This window comes from Sus scrofa, chromosome 4, assembly GCF_000003025.6.
Source record: "Sus scrofa isolate TJ Tabasco breed Duroc chromosome 4, Sscrofa11.1, whole genome shotgun sequence".
NCBI classification, from domain to species: domain Eukaryota; kingdom Metazoa; phylum Chordata; class Mammalia; order Artiodactyla; family Suidae; genus Sus; species Sus scrofa.
In genome coordinates, this window is record NC_010446.5 from 88,135,857 (window position 1) to 88,154,250 (window position 18,394).

The following is an 18,394-nucleotide window of genomic DNA, read 5'->3' on the forward strand; positions in this document are numbered from 1 at the left end:
GCCTCAGCTAGAAAATGGTATTAATGTATTTTTTTTCTTTTGACTTTTTAGGGTGGCTGCACCTACGGCATATGGAGGTTCCCAGGCTAGGGGTCCAATTGGAGCTGTAGCCACTGGCCTGCACCACAGCCACAGCAATGCTGGATCCTTAACCCACTGAGCAAGGCCAGGGATTGAACCCGCATCCTCATGGATACTACTTGGGTTGGTTAACCACAGCCACAGGGAAAGTCCAGGGGGTTAATAGTTCTTACCTCATAGAGTTATGCGGGGAATCAGAGACCATGCCAGCACAGGTTAACACTGAAAAACCAGAGTCTTTTCTGTTTCCTCTTCTGTAAAATACGGAGTTGGTGAATGGGTTTCTAAATACCTATCCTACATGAATATTCAGCATTTAACGAAACTGCATTCACCCCTAGAGAAGGTCCAACTCCACAAGATGTTTCTGGGCCATGAACATTTCCTGCACATTTTTGTCAGATGGGTATGATGAAAACAGAAGAACCACGTGGTGGTGGGAAAGCCGTCTGCTCCTTAGGTCTAAAAACCTAGGCCTTCAGGTCTAGCTCTGCCTTTTTACTGTTGTAAGACTCGGGCAGTCTGCTTAGTCATCACCTCAGTCTTAGTTTACCTATCTGTAAACTAGGGCTGAAAAACACCATCTCACAAGATATAAGGATTAATGAGCTCATGTCTGTGAATTCTTTGAATGCAGCAAGGTATTGTCTGTATCTAAAAAAAAGGTGAGGGGGCTTAAGAGGACTTCCCTTGCAGGGCTATTGAGAAAAACAAGGGAGATAATGAATGTAAATTGATTAGCTCAATTCCTGGAATACATAAGAGCTTTAGAAATAGAATAATAAAGCACCAATTAATAACGAAGCCCTAGATGGTAAAGTATGAATATTAAGAACTGGAATTAAGAGCAGCTGGAGGAGCAATGACTAGAGGTGGGCAGGTGCCTGGCACTGGAGTCTTACCCTTCTTCTTACATTAGGCTGGACCTAAGTACCTGCTTCTCCTGGCTCCATGGCAAGGGGACACCTGTTCAGGGAGCAGAGTTCATGAAGGCTCTGGCTGGAGAGAAATGAGCTACACAGAGGCCCATTAATCATTTTCCACTTTAAAAATGGCCTCTCTCCATCCTTCTCTAGAGTGGATCAGCTGCAGAGACCACCTGTGGGTGGAGGTCCTGAGGAAGGAGGGTGAAACGGGTGGGTTTGGTCTACACCATGCCACTTAGCACTAGATTGTGTGTGTGTATGTGTATTTATATATACATATATAATTTTCCAAATTAAATGACAAGTTGAGTTCATTTCAAATTTATCAAGCTCCTGTGATGTGCCAGGTGCAGTTCTGGGGACTGAGGGGGGTCAGAGATGAAGATAATAAGGCCCCTGCCCTTGAGATGCTCAGAGACTTGTGGAAGAGATACCAGCAGGCAGCTCCTTTCCATGTCATGTGGCAAGTGCCACAATGGAGAAATGCACCAGGTGCTACTGGGGAGCAGAGGAGTAGCTGGGGGTGGTGTCTGGGCAGGGATCCCAGAGGAAGGGGTGCCTCCTGAGCAGAAATCTGAAGGCTAAATTAACATATCTTGTCAAAGTCAGAGAGAAGAGAAAGGAAGGCAGGAGTGACCAGGCAGATGGATGGCCTTGAACAAAGACACAGAAGTGATTCTGAACAGTTTGGGGTAATGAGGTACCGGAACATAGAGGCAGTGGTAGCAGATGAAGCTGGCACAGTTGACTGGGCTGGATTGTGGATGGTCTGGAGCACAGAGAGCCCAGCTCACCCCTCTCCCAAGTGCTTCCCAGAAAAGTCCCCAGCCTAGTCGTATCTGTACTACTTACATAATCATTGATTGATGAACTGGGGGGATGTGGAGAGAGGCATGGGCAGGGAGGCTGACCATGACCACAGCCTTGTCCCTCGACTTTGTTATGCCTGAGATCACTTCCCAGACGACCTACACAGCCTGTCCAGAAGACTGAGCTCTTGGAAATGTCACACCACCGCCTGGCCTAAAGGGAATTCATCAGGTATGCTGCAAAGAATTTTTGACAGCTCTTGACATAGAGGACCCAGGATTTAAAATGAGCAAGGAAGGCTGACAAACAGAATTTACCAGATACCTAGAGACTGACGGGGAAGGTGCTGCAAGCTTGTTCTGGGTTCTCCTATCCAGCCATTGGGTCCATCTGTTGTGGGCTCAGGACGCAGAAGGAGTTCATCCACAGGCAGAAGCTGCAAGCCCTACTCAGGGCTGGTGGAGTTCCCTGTCCCTCCATGGCAAAGGCCAGGCTGCCCCTCCACTGGCCTTGTGGTGGCCTGCACTGACCAGAACTACTCCACGGTAGCTCCAGTGAGATGCTGTTAAGTTGCCATGAGTTAGCCCATGAAGCAGGCTGTGCTTACACACCAGACCAAACCCACAGGAATTACAGAATAAACCAGAGTGTAGAGACCATACCGAGGAGGAGATGGTGGCTAAGCTGATGACACTGGAAACCACTGTAAAACACAAAAGTTGCATTTTTTTGGTCGACTGCTTTTTGCTTTGGGGCATTTTTTGTCTTTTCCAAGGGAGAAATACTGGCAGTGTTTCCTGCTTGGTGAGGGGCAGATTCCTCAGGCACCTCCCACGAGAGAGAAAGTAGCCTGATGTGTCTGAGTTGGTCCTTAAAATATTTCCTCAAGCTCGCTTCCCTCTGTGCTTCGTTCCGTGGGGTAGCGCTTCCCCAGGCTCCCTGGAGCTGGACTATTTATCATGGCAGCAGCTGGAGATAAGCTGGACACAAAGAGGATTTGTGTCTCCGGGGGTCGGGCCCTAGAGACGAACGCGGAGGAATTTTCTCATTAGTGGTCGGCAAGCGGCGGGGGACTCCGCGCTTTCACCGAGCGCAAGCGGCAGCAGGGAGGAGGGTGTCCTGGAGGGCAAAGTGCTTGAAGATGCTTTTGCCGGACAACTGAAATGAAGGTTTCCAGAGTGGATTTCCTTGGGAGAGATGGAAGACATTAAATGCCATCTGCACTTGTGAGGCGGCTCAGGGAGGGGGGGGATTCATCTAGGAGAGCCGCCTTTCTCTGTGTGGGCTTAATTACTTGTTCCCACTCACAGGGGAGCCACCGCAGCGGCTGCAGTTGGGGTACCCCCCACCCTGCAGTTGGCCTGGCAAGGGCAATGCTGAGTGAAGCCCCCGGGATCCCCAGGGCCAAAATCTCAAAGGCAAGGAAGCTGGACCAGGCAGAGCTGTAGGGACAGAGCGGGCAGGGAATTGACGCAAACACCGAGAGTTCTAGAACATTCCTAGGATTGACTGACTTTGAAGGGATTGATTTTTAAAAAGTCTGAGAGCAGAGCAAATTGGCCAAGAAGGAATTCTCTGAGTTTGAAGCAGTGTCTGAGGTGCAGCCCCGGATTAGTTAATTCCAGAAATTTTGAATCCCCACTGGGCTTCCCCACCGGAACATGCCTACACCTTAGGAAAGAGCTGGGTTTCCTGATGAATTCTGATTTGTTCGTTTCCCTCGGCAACTACTTTGGGCAGATTAAGCTCAGAGGAAAACCGCTTTCCCTCCCCCCCACCACATACATACCTTTGACGCTTCTGGTGTGTTTTCATGTTCTGCTAACATTGCCTGTTAGCATAAGAGGAGGGCAGCTTCCCTGGTGTCATCACCCATTGTGGGCATAGTGAGAGACAGAAGCAGGTATCTCTCTTCCACCAATGTTATTATTGTGCCCCAGACAGCACTTTGCTCCCCAACCGGCTTGGCCAAATCGTCTGAATAAACGTAACTTTGTACCCCAACTTCTAGATCAATGACTCAGCTTAGAGCTCAACATTACAAAATAAGGCATATGCACTCCTTTTATACGTACACTTTTCAAGTTTTCCTTACATTGTAGTTTTTCATATTTGATCTTAGCCGAAAATAACTACTTTGCATAATAGTGGGAAAGAAAGGCATATTAAAGGCACATTTCACACCTGAATGACTGCAGAAGGCGGTCCTGAAGCCGTCCAATGGGAGCGGTCGCCCAAAGAAAAGTCACTTACGCTTAGGCTTAAAGGAAAAATTCGCTATTGTAAGTATTTTCAATGCCTTTCCCATGCATGGAATGTGCTGGATTGGTTTTTGCATTACTGCCGTCCTCCCAGAACAACACACTGCATCTCACTGCAGAGCAAGCGAGCAGCGGGAACGCTCCATTGTCTTCTTGCTCATCCCCTGAGAAAGAAGTGCACGAGTAGAATTCGAGGCAGAAAAGGCTGGAGATTCAGCCTTATGTCCCAGACGTTTCTGATGGGCGAATGACAGGGCTGGCAGAAAGGCCCCATCCTTCCCCCTTTAGAAAGGTGTATGGCTTCTGTGAACGGACTACATGCCACTTTTCCTCCCCTTTGCTGTCTCTTCTCCACTCTTTCCCTGAAGGAAAGTAAAGTACTGGCCTACACTCAGCTGGGGGTCCTCTGGGTCCCCAGGTCTGACACCAGCCAGGGGGCAGTAGAGGGGTTAGAGGGGCCTCAGGCCAGGGCTGCCCCAAGCCACACTCTCCCAGTAAGGGGCATTGGTTGCCCCAGTCTGGGGGAAGTGCCTGCATCAGCAGCTCTGTGTGTTTTATGGACGGACCTATGACTCTGAATCTGGTGGCAGCTCTGGTCCCTCTCTGAAGGGTGTCTGCACACACACCCAGCTCCGTCCCCTCCTTGACCCCAGGTGGGCCACCTAGTGGTCACTCCCATTTCCTCCCTGCTTCCTTCTGAGGGGGAGCCCATCACACCTCCGCACACGATGTTGATGCCCTGAAAAAAACCATAGGCCTGGTTGGAAGAGGGACACTTCTCCAGTAGCCAGCCAGTTATGGGAACAAAGGAGGGCACATCCAGTGAGGTCGTCTGCCCCTGGGAGTCTTGGGTTGGAGGTCTGTCAGCAGCACCCATCATCCTCACGATTCCATCTCCCTTAACGTCTCACTCTTCCAGGTTCATGAAGCCAAAGGCCAGTGCTCTCTGCTCCACAAGTCAGCCTTCAGAAAAACCAACCACTCCCCCGTTTAGGAGAAAAACACCAAACCAACCAAACCAAACCAAATCATTTTATTGTGTAGCTTCCTTCTACCAGAAAATTACTAAAAATATAAATATAAAGTCTCTAGAAAACATTCAGAAGAGCTCTATAGTTATTTATTCTTCTTCCCCTAAACTGGGGCCAACCTCTTTGTTCTTTAAAAGTTGATGGATTATGTGACTGTCTTCATATCACCCACATTCATTATGACAGATACATTTCTCTCCATGCAGGGGAAGAGTCCACCCTCCTTCCAGGTTCTGGAAGCTCACCTTATATCTCTCAGGGTAAAGCTATTGCTGAGTATGGGGACATGGAGAGGGAGTAACAGGAAAAGACTCTGTGGCCCCAACTTCCTTCTGTGGACATAGAAGACAGGCCCTTCATTTCTCCTTGATACTCTGCCCTTGAGCAGACTGGGCAACCTCAGGGTAAAGTTTCCAGAGCTGGACTCGCCATGAGGGGGGTATGTGTGTCATGGGGTGATTGCCATGCTGCAGTCACAGGAAGGTCAGGCTGTTAAGATGGACATGGGGAGCCAAGGGGGGGCTTTGGACAGACAGCTGGTCGGATCTGAGGCCCTGAGCAGGATAGAAGTTGCTGTTCCTGCTGGCCTTTGGGCAACACTGAGCCCCTAGCACCAGGTGTTGTCTGCAGCATCAAGGACCAGATTTTAGCCTCAAAGAGGCCTCCCCATCCCTAGGAGCAGCATTGCCCTTGCTGAAGGATGGCCAAGGTGGAGATCAGAGAGGCCAACTGAAGCCTGAAGCAGGGTTGCACAGCCCCTTATTCGATGCTAGACACAGGTCTGAGGAACTCTGGGGTCACCCTGGCCATAGTCCTGGGACAGCCAGTAGGCTCCCTGTGCTAATCCTGGGTCTGAGGGCCGAGACTTCAGTGGTGGCTAGGTGTGGACTGGAGAGCAAGATGTTTAAACCAGCTCAGGCCTGCAACCTCTGTACCTTCAGCTACCATTTCCCCTGGCCAGAGACACCCTGGTTTCTGGGAAAGGAGCAGCCCCACAGTGCTGGTGCCTAGTAAGTTTCCCATCAGAGAAGCAAACCCTGTTGGTATGGAAGCACAGATGAAAGCGGGCTACCTCCTGGCTCCCTGCTCTGTGTTTTTGTGCTGAACCCCAAGCTGTTCTGGGAAAACTCACAGGTCCACAAATGCTAGTCCTGAGAACTTCTGAGCATCAGCACCAGGTATCACAGCCTTGTGACGTTCCTAGAGTAAGGCAGGATCTACTCAATCCAGTAACATCGTCTCTCACTTCAACACCGCCTGCAAGGAGCCTGGCATGCCTGGGCCCTCCTGAGGAAGATGAGACAACAGGTTTTGCTCTGGGAAGACAGGGTAGAAGAAAAGGTGGCAGGAAGGCTGTGGCAAGGCCACATGGCTGCAGGAGCAAGGATGCAAGAAGAGCAGCCTGCATCCTGGTGTCCCCTGGTGCTCCTAGGTCTGCAGGAGCTGGTTTAGACATTTTCTGTGGCAGAGGAGAGAAGCAGGAACTAGGTGGTGAGATGAAGTGAGACACGAGTGCTGGGGCACCCAGAGTGGGAAGCAGAACAACAAATGGAAAAGGGGAAGCAGCAGGAATCACAGGAGGAGGACTGGACAGCCTGTCTGGTTGGGTGCATCATTCCCAGCCTTCTCCCCAGGACCAGCCACCCTGCTCAAGAAATGGCATGTTCTCTTCTTGTTGCAAAGGCCCCTGACGCTGGGATCATCCCCTGACAAGGTGTCCTGGTCACAGGAAGACAGCATGACAGGACCCCTGGTGGGAGACAGGAACACAGAAATGGGTTAAATCAGGAGTGCAGGACCAGTGGGGTTGGGTGAACCATCACTCCCTCACTGGACCCCCTTGGCACGCATGTGGAGACCACCTTCAGCGTAAAAGGAGAGCATGTCCTACCTAAGGGCAGCTTGTCCCATGGTTCTTGGCACATTCCAACCTCTCTCACTCCTCACCCTGGTTCTGGCACTTACCATGCTGAGACCTTAGAACGACAACCCCTCAGGCTGTATTATCCTCTGAAAAGCAGCTCTGAGTCCTGCCAACTGCTCTTTCTGCATCCTGTTTTCACTGCCTTCTCCACTGCTGCTCTGAGTTCTCACGGGACTGGATGCCAGGTTCCTGGGCCCTCCCTCCAAACAAGATCAGAACTTGCTCTGCTGCTTTGGCCAGGGCCTCCCTCGCCCTGTCTTCACACACAGCAAGGGAAGCCCTGGTTCCTCCTCCTGTGCAGAGAGTCCAAGCATTGCTGGCTGCACCATCTTGCCCAGGGCCTCTGCAGATTCGCAACCTGGGCTCTTGGTGGCTGGCTCTGTGGCCCACCCTAGGAAATGCTCACCATGTTCTCCATCTGGTTAGATAAGAAACACCTACGAACCCTGACAACAAGACTACCCAAGGTCTCCGGCCTGGAATGCAACCTCTCCAGCTCACATCCACCCAGGCAGAGGCGGGATGACAACCCGAGGCCTGCCCTGTCTTGGAACCAGGAGAAGCCATGGCTGAGCCGTGCTCCAGGTGTGTGGCTTTCTGGGACTAAGCCCATCATCAAGCCAAATCCATCACCCCTCATCCAGCCCTATTCTGCATGAGGCAGCAGGCCTTTGGGGCCCCAGAGAGAAGGAAGGAACCAGGATGGCAGGAGAGGGAAAAGAGCAGACAGCATGTGGGAGACAGGCAAGGAGAATTCTCCCAAGAACCTTCATCCTGGGCTGCTGGCCCTGCAGGTTGGTGAGAAGCCAGGGCATCTCAGGAGCAGATGCTCCAATATCCAAGGACTGCAGCCAGCACCCAGAGGAGCTGGAATTGCACCTGGATCCTTTGGCCACTCCACAGACAGACTCTGGAATGAGGACTGCTCAGGGACTTCCGGCCCTGCAACAGCCTGTGTGGGAGAATCAGCTCTCTGCTGCAGCCTAGTGCAAGGAGGACAAACAGCAGGAAAAAGCAGGAGCAAGAGTGAGGGTGCACAGTGGAGGGGAAGGGGTGCTCGGCGGGAACAGAAGCAGCTCTACTCAAAGGACAGCAGGTCTGGGTGAGGGCCTTCATTGTCAAGGCTGGAGGTCCGTGCCCGAGATGGCAAGCTGCTGTCCTCCAGAGACTCAGCCAGGCTGATGGGGTCCAGGCTGAGTTTGAGGCTATTTCTCTCGATGACGCCAGGGGAGGAGGCCCTTCTGCACTCAGTCGTCTTTAGTGTGGGTTCGTCCTGGCTGTCCTTGTGGATTAGGTCAGGGACGGACAGGGAAACCTCCCCATTGGGCAGAGCCTCGGCCCTGTTCCCCATTTCCATGGTGGCCTCTGGCTGTGAAGCATTTGCTGGGAGGGGCTGGGCAGTGGGAAGGGAATCCTGGGGCTGCCCAGATGGCAGCTCTGTCCCACACTCCAGACTGCTTAGGACGGGCTGCGAGGAAATCAGCATGTCCTGGGTGGTCTTCAGGGCCCGAGGGGTTCGCTTCCTGGTGATGGGAGGTGGGGGATCCAGCCGAGGGAATGCTTCTTGCAGGGCTGACCTGTAAGGTTGATGACACAGGGACGTGTGCTTTAAGACCGGCGAGATACCAGTCCTCGCTGCGATCTTGCTTCTCTAACTCCAAGTGCACACACATTCCACTCACCCGCCCAGGGAGCGCTTTTACGCTCTGGGCTGTCATTCTTGGTTTAGCATGTAAGTCTCAGCACAAATGGCTTCTGGCCTGTCACATCATCACTCGGTGTTCAGAGCAGCACAAAGGGTTAACACTGGGACCACTGGTGAACTGCGTCATGTCGGAACCTGTGCAATGGTCCTAACAAGTACATCATCACCTGGGGGATCCTGGAAATGGGAAGGCTGCTGCCACCGCAGGCTAATCCCTCCACTGCCTAGTGGGTTCTGGCAGACACTGGCTTCTCAGGGCAGCACCTCTCAGGCGTGGCTGGGTGAGCCCTGGGGAGCTTCTGGCCATACCTGGGTTTGAACCGCGCTCTGCCAATTACTAACTTTATAACTATCACATTACTGCCCTGAACTTGCATTATCTGCAAAATGGAAACAGTATTGAGTTTCCAGGAAGAGCATGCTCCTTCAGCTGTTTGTCACGGGACAACCTCATGTCCCTTCCCCAGGATCATTCTCCCCTTGAGATACCACATTCTGTCTGTAGACCTCCTCTTGGGTCCCCAGAACCGTAGGAATGTCAGGGCGGGAGGAGGAGGCACACTCACCTTCCGTCCTCCACGTCAGCCCCGCCAGCCAGTTGGGCCCCTGCAGTCTTGTTGACCTCCATCGTGCCCATGTTGCCCAGGCTCGAGGGCTCTTTTCTCCTCAGGAAGTCGTTAACTTTGGCCCCCATGGCTTTGCCCAGGTTCTTGAGGTGCTGGCTGCTGCCCACCCAGAGTCCTGGCCCGCTGGGCTCCACGGACCCCGGGGCAGCAGAGCTGGGGGCTGCAGGTCTGGACAAGTGGGGGAAGGAACGGCTTGACTGGAGCTTTGGAGTGAGGGCTGTGTTCAAGTTCTCGAACATGCTGTGGTCGACTACAAACAAAGAGGGAAAGACGGAGAAACGGGTGAGTAGAGGGGAATAGGGGGGTTCGGGTCTCCTTATACCATGCCTACAACCTATAATTCTTAAGGCTTTGGAAATAATCAAGAGCCAGCAAAGACATTCTTAAACCTTCCAATCCAGTTGTCCCGAAGGGATGCAAGGCCAGAAATTCTAGTTCCGCCTCACCCAGGTTAATCAGTGGTGAACTCAAACCACAAAGAGCTGACTCATCCCTTTAAACTTGCTTCTTTGACTCATGGCTTAACCCCTTACCTTGGGGTCACGAGGCCCTTTGAAGTAAAAGAAAAATGAGGATGAAGCAATGAGGTGTGACATTTTTACGTTGCCATGAGCATCTATGGGGCTCTCGGACTCAGGTACCAGGGCAGAAGGTGGTGGGGGGATGGCAAGTGTGTGGCCTGAAATTAGAAGCTCCCTGTAGCACGTTTTCTCCAAGGAAAATGCTCGCTTCTCCTGGGGTGGAACTCAGTGGAGTGGGCCAGCTGCATGCGGAGAGAAGCGAAGTGGGAATTCAGAACCAGTTCACACCAAATGGACAAGGACTTGGTGCCAAAGGAGGAGGAATGTGACAGACACCAGCTCATTTAATCCTCACAATCACCTAGTGAGGTGGGGCCTGGTGAGATTTCTATTTATAGAGGAGGAGGCAGGGCTCAGAGTAAAGAACTGCTGGGCCCCCAGGTCACAGGCAGTTACTGGTGTGGTGGGAACTAGAATGCAGGTTTTCTCACCCAAAGATGAAGGCTCTTTCCACTGCTTGCTCTGCCTTGCATGGAGCCTAAATATGCCTCATGGATAGTCATGCTCTCTGGGATCTCTCTCTTTGGCTGGAACAGTTAAATCAAAGGGCTGGGAGGAGATCCACTGGCTTATAAACACTAACAGGGCACAGAGGCCACATCTCATTCACTCTGTGTCTTTAACAGCCAGCCTGGGCTTGGCACAGAGTAGGTACTCAAAAATATCCTCAAACTGCCAAACCCATTTTGCAGGTAGAGAACTGTGGAGGCTAAGACCACAGTAGCTCCAAGGTCTGTCTGAGAAGAGCTGGAGTGCAGGGTTCTAAGCCATGCTGTTTATACACTTGCAGCCTCTCCCTACCTGAAATCCAGCTCAGGCCTCAGTGTGGTCAGACTCACATTGGGGCCTTGGAAGCAGGCTTGGGGTTGCTGTTCTTATGAACTACTCCAGATATTTTGTCAGTCTGGGAGGAAGAGAGGTTACATTTGGTCATAGGCTCCCCTCCTTGTCCACACCTCTGCTAAGTGCCTTTCTCGCTGAGCCTTCCTAACTGAGGTTAGGGTGCACTTTTTTTTCTGTTGAACTTCTGCATAAAGCAGTTCTCTGCCCTGCATGGCTGAATCCTGGGCCTCGGGGACTCTGTTGTGGTTTTAAGCAGAGTTATCCATTCTGAGCCAATGACCTCAATAAGCCATATTCTAAGGGTCTTTGGGCATCAGGAAGCAGCTGTGGGAAGAGTGGAGCTCTTCCCCTGTGGTGAACCCCACAGTCTTTGCCTCTGTGACTGCCCCTTACCCACACACAGGAAAAGCACCACCATGGGGGACATGCCAGGAACTGGGTCAGCGCATCCCTGGGACACATGGGGCAGTAAGCTGACTGGTTCAGGCTGGCTAGGTGCCAGGTGTAGACCCCCCCACACTGGCAGGGGATCCCAACCCATCCCACAACAGGGGTATCAGCTCTTGAGTCTTCTCCTGAGAGTGTTCATAGTGCCATGTCACTCACTTTTGCATAATTGACTTATCAGTTCCCATATCCTCCTAATTGTTTTATTATGAACTCTGAAAAGTAGCAGAGAAGCCTTTGGAAAGGAAAACACTTAAGACTTTCCCCCCAAAGCAAAAAGTATTTGGGACACCATGAAACCAGAGCAAATGTTCAAGAGAGGTGCACTAGGGAGGAAGGGAAATCCCCCCCACTTCCCGGCTCACGTTGTGCTATAGTGGTTTCACGGGGTTAATGTGGATTTTCAGAGCAGACACGCTCATCTCTAAAAGTGGAAGTACCAAAAACACCTGGTACGTGAGCCCCTTATAATTATTTAAAAAAACACATTCTAATAAACAAATAACTTATAATAATAACTTATCTAATAAACACATTCTAATAAAGAAATAACATTTGAGTCTTCTTGTACTCCCGCTTCTCTCCCCTTCAGAATGTATACACTGAATTCTTCAGTAATTTAAAGGCAGCCCATCATACACTCTCTTCACAGTTCTCTTAGTCTTTCTGGTAAATATATCTTGTCTTTATAATAAAATAGGGTCCTTGATGGGACACAGCATCTTTTTTTTATCATTTATTTATATATACATTTTTTCCTACTGTACAGCATGGTGACCCAGTTACACAGCATCTTAAATGGTATCTACTGTCTGTAATGCGCAGCGTGGCGCCTTGCACAGTGGTAGGCATTTAATACTTTAGTTTAATTGAGTTGACTTTTTTTTCCCCTCTTTTTAGGGCCACAGCCAGGGGTTGAATTGGAGCTGCAGTTGCCAGCTCCACCACAGCAACACCAGATCCAAGCCATGTCTGTGACCTATGCTGCAACTTACAGCAATGCTGGATCCTTAACTGACACTGAGCGAGGCCAGGGATTGAACCTGCATCCTCACAGACATGATGTTGGGTTCTTAACCCACTGAGCCACAGCAGAAACTCCAACTGAATTGACTTTGGATATGAACACTTAAAACTGACTGTATTATGGGCTGACATCATAGAGATACTGCTCCTCAAGCCTTTTTCAAAAGCCACTGAAAACCCTGGGAGTGGTCCACAGGGACTCTTGAGGCCAGGAGAAACTGCCCTTCTCCTCTTCCCTGGCTGGGGCTTCCTTCATCTCCACACCTGTGGGATGTGCAGTGAGCCCCATTCCTGCTGAAGGCACTAATGACCCCCACACTCCCTCCCTCCCTCCCTCAGGACTTGTGGTTCAGAAGATAATAGTGAGGGTGGAAAGAAAGGTGATTGGACCCCAGCCAGGTGGCCCTCCCCGCAGCACCCCCCCCCCCAACATGCACACAGCCAAGCAGAGGGGAGCACCTGGGTCCACGAGTCATCCATAGGAAAGATGGTATCTTACCTGTCCGAGAAAGGGGCTCGGAAAGCAGGTGGGAAACAAACGAGAGAGAGAGAGACACATTTTATGTAGCGACCGAGCACTTGGAGAGGGTCACCTCCTGCCTGGGCCGACAGAGCATGTGAGACAGGGGTCCCGCAGGCGGAGTACAGCAGACCTGGATGGCCAGGTTCCCACACACTTTTAACAACCAAACCCAAACAGTCACATTTTAACAACTCGACAAACGGCACGGATGCCACCACCTCTATTTCCCCCAATACGCTGAGCCCCCTTTACATGAAGTGTATCTGCAACTCCTAGCTGGCGGCAGGACGAATGGAGTGGGCTGAGGCAGGATGAAATTCTAAGTCTTTTGGATGCTGTGAGCATCACTCATTCCTATGCAGCCTCATTTCCACATGCAAGTCACTAGATTTTAGACCAGGACCATGTGCATCCATGCGCCTGACTTAAAAGGGGAAAGCCAGATGGCAGAGCGGTCTGCCTAATGCTGCACAGGGAGCTAACACAGAGCAGGGGTTAGAACTCACATAGGCTGACTCCCAGACCCAAGACCTTTCTCTACACCATGAGGGCCCAGTGAACCTGCAATACCCTCCAAGCTGCCAAGGTACATGGTGTCAGCTTACATTCCAACTCCTTCTCACATTCCAAACCAGGCCATGAGGGAGGCACGCGAGGGGATCACGTCCTCCACTGTCCTGCAAATGTTTAAGTATTGTGAATAAACACGGACAGGAAGACAGCTCTGGACTCTCGCATGCAGACAGACGTTCACTCACCAACTTCACACACAGCGAGAGAAGCACACTGCAACTTATGAAGCGGGCCAGGCACTTCCCACACGGCACGAACATATCCACTCTTAGATCTAAAGCCCAGATGGAGCTAGTTGTGACAGTCTAACATCGGGCACCTCCAGGTCATCTTTCAACCCTAAAGCAGGCTAGGCTGTTGCATGATGAAAGTGAAGCAAAGAGAAGAGGCAACCTTGCCACCCTGCGTTCACAGCCTCACCAGCAAATTGCTTATAATGAGCAAAATGGTGTTGAGGAAGCCACCCATTTGTGCTTTAGCCATTTGCTAAAAATAGGCAGCACTAACCATTTAAAACAGTGTCTGGTCCCTATTCTTAGGAAGTACACATTGAAGTATTTAGGCACCAAAGGACATTATGTTTGTAACTTACCTTCAAACTGTCTCTGGAAAAAAAAAATGTATACCCAGAGACAGGGAGGGAGGAAATCGATAATGCGAATGGAGTGAAAATACGTTAACAATAGGAAAATCTGGATACAGGGTGCATGAATAGTCTCTGTGTACTCATTTTATTCTTGCAACTTTTTATCAGTTTGAAATTATTTCCAAAGAAAAATGTAAAAACTATAGTTCCCCCCCCACCCCCCAAAAAGAAACTAAAGCAAAACAACAAAGAACATTTGGTGACAGAGGTGGGGCAGATGAAAAAGAAAGCAAGGAGGTCATTCAGAGAGGAGAGAGAACCCCGGGGCTGGGAGTGGTGACAGCAATGACAAGGAAAAGTGACCCTAAAGAGGGGGGCACACAGAGAAATCATCACACCTCTACTATATTCCTTATTCTCTCCGGGAATTCCCAATCATAACAGGTCACTGAGGAAGGACAAGCCAAAAAATATCTTTAAAAGTTTTTTGTCTTGCTTGCAGTAGAACCCATGCATCCATGAGAGGGATAACCTCGCTGGTGAGTGGAATCATGTGGCCTTCTTGTGATGTCAACTGTGCTCAGAATGTTTATCGTCTAGACAACCCAACCAGCCTCTTGGGAGCAGGTGTGTGCTCTTCATACCCTACGGTTGTCAGAATATGGAGAACTTCTCACTCCTCAGCATTTCTGGACCTCGAATCTCTTCCTCTGTCCTGAGCACTTTTCCTGATATTATGTCCTCACGTGCCACCAGCTTGCCAGGTAAACTCTGGTGCCACTAGGGCCACAAAAATGTGGTGTTTTGGAAGCTTTTAATTGAGTACTCTACCAGATCATGTTACAGGACCACGATTTAGTGAGAAACTCAAATTACACATGGGGAGAAAGTAATTTTTCAAAATGCTGCATACATGGTAAGTAGTTCCTGCTGTTTATTAATTTCTTGCAAGGGAAGGATGGGGGAAACATTTGTTGTCAAGGTTTTTTTTTTTTCCTCTCTGAATCTACATGAAATCTCAAGGGTACAGTTTATCTATGTAAGGACCAGATACTAGTTTTAGTCCTGTTTTGACAAGCTGGAGAAGATCCAGATTTATCAATTCTTCAGTAGGGGGAACTAAAAGTTGGGGTAACTGATGAGCCCACCATGGAATACAACTGAATGCTCTGAGAACTTGCTAGTCAAAGCACAATCCATGGACTGGCAACATCAGCATTATCTGGGTGCTTTTTGGAAATGCAGAATCTTCGGAGTTCCCTGGTGGGCTAGTGGTTAAGGATTTGGCATTATCACTACTGTGGCTTGGGGTCAGTCCCAAGCCTGAGAACTTCCACACGCTTCAGGTGGGGAGAAAAAAAGAAAAAGAAAAAGAAAGAAATGCAGAATTTCAGGCCCTACCCCAGACCCGCTGAATCAAAATCTGTTTTAACAAGATCACCATGTGATTCCAGTACACATTGAAGTTTGAGAGGTACTGCTCTGTGGAGTAGTTGTCCTAAACAAGCATCTGCCTATACACAGGACACCTAATCTACACGTTTCCCACACTGAACACAGCTACTGCTCTGGGATGTGAGGCAAGGCAGCTTTTTAATCCAAGTGTTAGCAGCCATCAGGCAGCTAGGGTCCAACTCAATACTCCGGCTGTGGGTGGGAGGTGTTTCAGTTGGAGAAACTGGCTTCTCATCCTTGAAAGGGATCCTGGAACACAGCTACTAGGCCCATGACCAGACTTCCCTCCCCTGAGCCCTGGAGGGACCTAAAGGCTGCAATGCAGAGTAAAGACAGCCACAGACACCCACACCCACACCCACACCCACACACGAGCTGTAGGAGGATCAAAAGAGGGGTGGGCCAGGCAGAAAGCTGTGATCTGGTCCATATCGGAAATTCTGCTCTGCAAAGAATCTTTCCCGAGTCTCAGGGGAAACCACACCCCATTTGGGATTCCCCAGGGGGGGCATCCAGAATAGCGTTGCCAATCTGAGTGCAAGAAAATTCATCATTTGGCTTTAGATTTGCAGTGCCTTAAAGAACCAAGGGTGAACCTCTAGGTATGTCTGGGGGTGGGCGGGGGAGGGGGGGCAAGTGGTCTCAAGAAGAGGACTCCCAACTTTGCTCAGCTGAACAGAGTGTTTCTTCTATAACCCAGACATTGCAAAGACTGTGTTCCCCACTGAGGTGTCCAGCCCCGCTCAGGCCCTGCTGCCCCAGTACCAAGGCAGCAGTCTCCAGCATGGGGTGCACAACAGCGTGCTCTCACCAGGTGAGGTGTCCTCTGACTCTGGTGGCACATGTGAGAGGCTGGGGGCAGGGGCTGCTCCCTGAGAGGAGGGTGCCTGCCCCCAAGACCACGAGCTGCCTTTCCCCCTGCAGTCTCCTGTCTGGTGCTTCCTTTAGCAGAGACCTGCAGGTCTTATGGAGGCCTCTTGCTCCTCCTCTCCTGTCTCTCAGGCTGGTGTGGAAGAGCAGCTCCTGCTTGAGTGGGCTGTTACAGGCAGACAGACAGTGAGGCTGGAAAAACGACTACAAGCATTGGTGGCAGAAAGAAGGGCTATCAGAGGCCAGAGGTCTAAATGTCTGCTGAACCACCTGGGTCCATCCTTAGAGGCGGCAGAGGGAAGGTGTCTCCAGGGAGGGACACACATGATAAATGCCAAGGTTTAGTGAGTGGCTGAAGAGGGAGTCTCTACCCAGAGATCAAACTGCCATTTGTACTGGCAGAAAAGCAAAGAGCAGGAAAGAATGTCTTAGAGACTGTTCTCCCTGCCCCATCCTCTGCCTGCTCTCAGACCTGCACTTAAGGTGGGGCAGCAGAGACCTGAGGTCATGCCTGAGTACCCACCTTCTTGCCTTTCTGCTTCTCTGCCCAGCCTCCAGCCACCCCCAGCCTCCACACTCCCTGCCTGGCTCAGACCCAGCCGTTTCCTTTGCAGACTGCATCTTGGGGGACCCCCAGAACGGGGAGCAGCTGAGGCGGAACTGCACCATCTACCGGCCCTGGTTCTCCCCTTACAGCTACTTTGTGTGCACGGACAAAGAGAGCCACCTGGAGACCTACAGCTTCCCAGAGGTGCAGCGGGACGAGGGCAGGGGGGACAACTGCCTTCTGGAGGACATGGCTGAGAGCATCTGCTCGTCCTCTTCCTCCCCAGAGAACGTCTGCCTCCGAGAGGCCACCAAGAAATCCAGGCACGGCCTGAACTCCATGGACTACATCACATCCCAGGATATCCTCATAGCCTCCAGGTGGCACCCTGTCCAGCAGAGCGGCTACAAGTGTGCAGCCTGCTGCCGCATGTACCCGACGCTGCACTCGCTCAAGAGCCACATCAAGGGGGGCTTCAAGGAGGGCTTCAGCTGCAAGGTGTACTACCGCAAGCTCAAAACCCTCTGGGGCAAGGAGCAGAAGGCCCGGCCAGGAGACAGGCTCTCCTCAGGCAGCTGCCAGGCCTTCAAGTAGCGTGTCGGCAGCTGTCTTGCTGGTGGACACTTCAGGTAAAGAGGGGCTGCTGCTTATTTATCTCTAGAGAGATGTCAATAAACCAAAGTTAGTGACAGCCTTCTGTGAAGTCTGAGGCCACCCTGTACCACTTTGTCCTTCCCAGTCCCTGTGTCCCCATCCCATTCCCCTGCTGCTACCACTTGCCCAGCAACACTAGGCCCACCTCCCTGCCTCCTTCCAACACCCCCCCCCCCGATGCTTTTAAAAGACAATACCTGAAGTTTGAGGATATCCTCTGAAACGGTGGTTTTTCAAAGTGAGGTGCCCAGATCAGCGGTGTCAGCATCCCCTGGGAATTTGCTAGAAATGAAATTCTCAGACCCCTCTCAGACCTACTGCATCACAAACTTCAGACCTACTGAATCACAACTCTGGGAGTGGGCCCCAAAATCTGTGTTCCAACTGCCCTTCCCTCTGGGAGATTCTGATGCAGCTGAACAATGAGAACCACCCCCTCTAAGATGCTGGCCTTCCTGTCGGTCCCTCTGTGATTGGTCCCTGCCTTGCATGATGGGAGAGGAAGAAGGGTTGAATGCCCTTTCCTGTTGGCCTGGAGAAGGTTCCACCAGCAGAGTCTCTGCACAGTTTGGGCATCTTAGATATGAGATCTTCTGAGGGGTGCCACAGGGAGGACAATGTGCCCTACGTATAAGACAGAAAAGAGGCAAATAGGGCTAAGCTCACGCTGAGGGAGTAGGGGACGGTTCCACAGGCAGAATCTCTGCACAGTTTGAGCATCTTAGATGCTAGATCTTCACAACGGGCGGGTGGGGGAACATGCCCTAAACAAAAGAGGCAAGTAGGGCTGGGGCCCATTCTCATCACATATGACCCAGGGCACGTCTTTACATGGCCATGTTGAGTCATGTCAGAAAGCCCAGGTGAACATGAAAATACTGCTTCCTGTTACCGAGAAGTGTCCCAGGACACAGCCCTGATCCTC

At 51.1% G+C, this 18,394-nt stretch overlaps 2 protein-coding genes across 9 annotated transcripts in view; one reads left to right on the forward strand and one right to left on the reverse strand.

Moving 5' to 3' along the window:
• Positions 1-18,394, reverse strand: part of C4H1orf226 (chromosome 4 C1orf226 homolog) — a 342,511-nt gene that overhangs the window by 6,626 nt on the left and 317,491 nt on the right. For 4 of the 8 annotated variants that reach the window (XM_021089504.1, XM_021089506.1, XM_021089505.1 and 1 more), the window contains 2 exons: positions 9,305-9,614; positions 5,098-8,610 (listed from right to left, as the gene is read on the reverse strand). In XM_021089504.1, the coding sequence (XP_020945163.1) occupies positions 8,112-8,610; positions 9,305-9,614 (809 nt within the window). In that variant the 3' untranslated portion in view covers positions 5,098-8,111. Of the gene's footprint in view, positions 1-254; positions 8,611-9,304; positions 9,615-12,760; positions 13,786-18,394 lie in introns of those variants that run through there. The other 4 variants (XR_002343371.1, XR_002343372.1, XM_021089508.1 and 1 more) reach the window with 4 other exon arrangements.
• On the forward strand, positions 14,216-17,855 carry SPATA46 (spermatogenesis associated 46). Its single transcript, XM_005663153.3, has 3 exons — positions 14,216-14,707; positions 16,099-16,212; positions 16,883-17,855. Exons 1-3 carry the CDS (start codon positions 14,605-14,607, stop codon positions 17,407-17,409), a joined length of 744 nt encoding a protein of 247 aa, XP_005663210.1. The 5' UTR covers positions 14,216-14,604; the 3' UTR covers positions 17,410-17,855.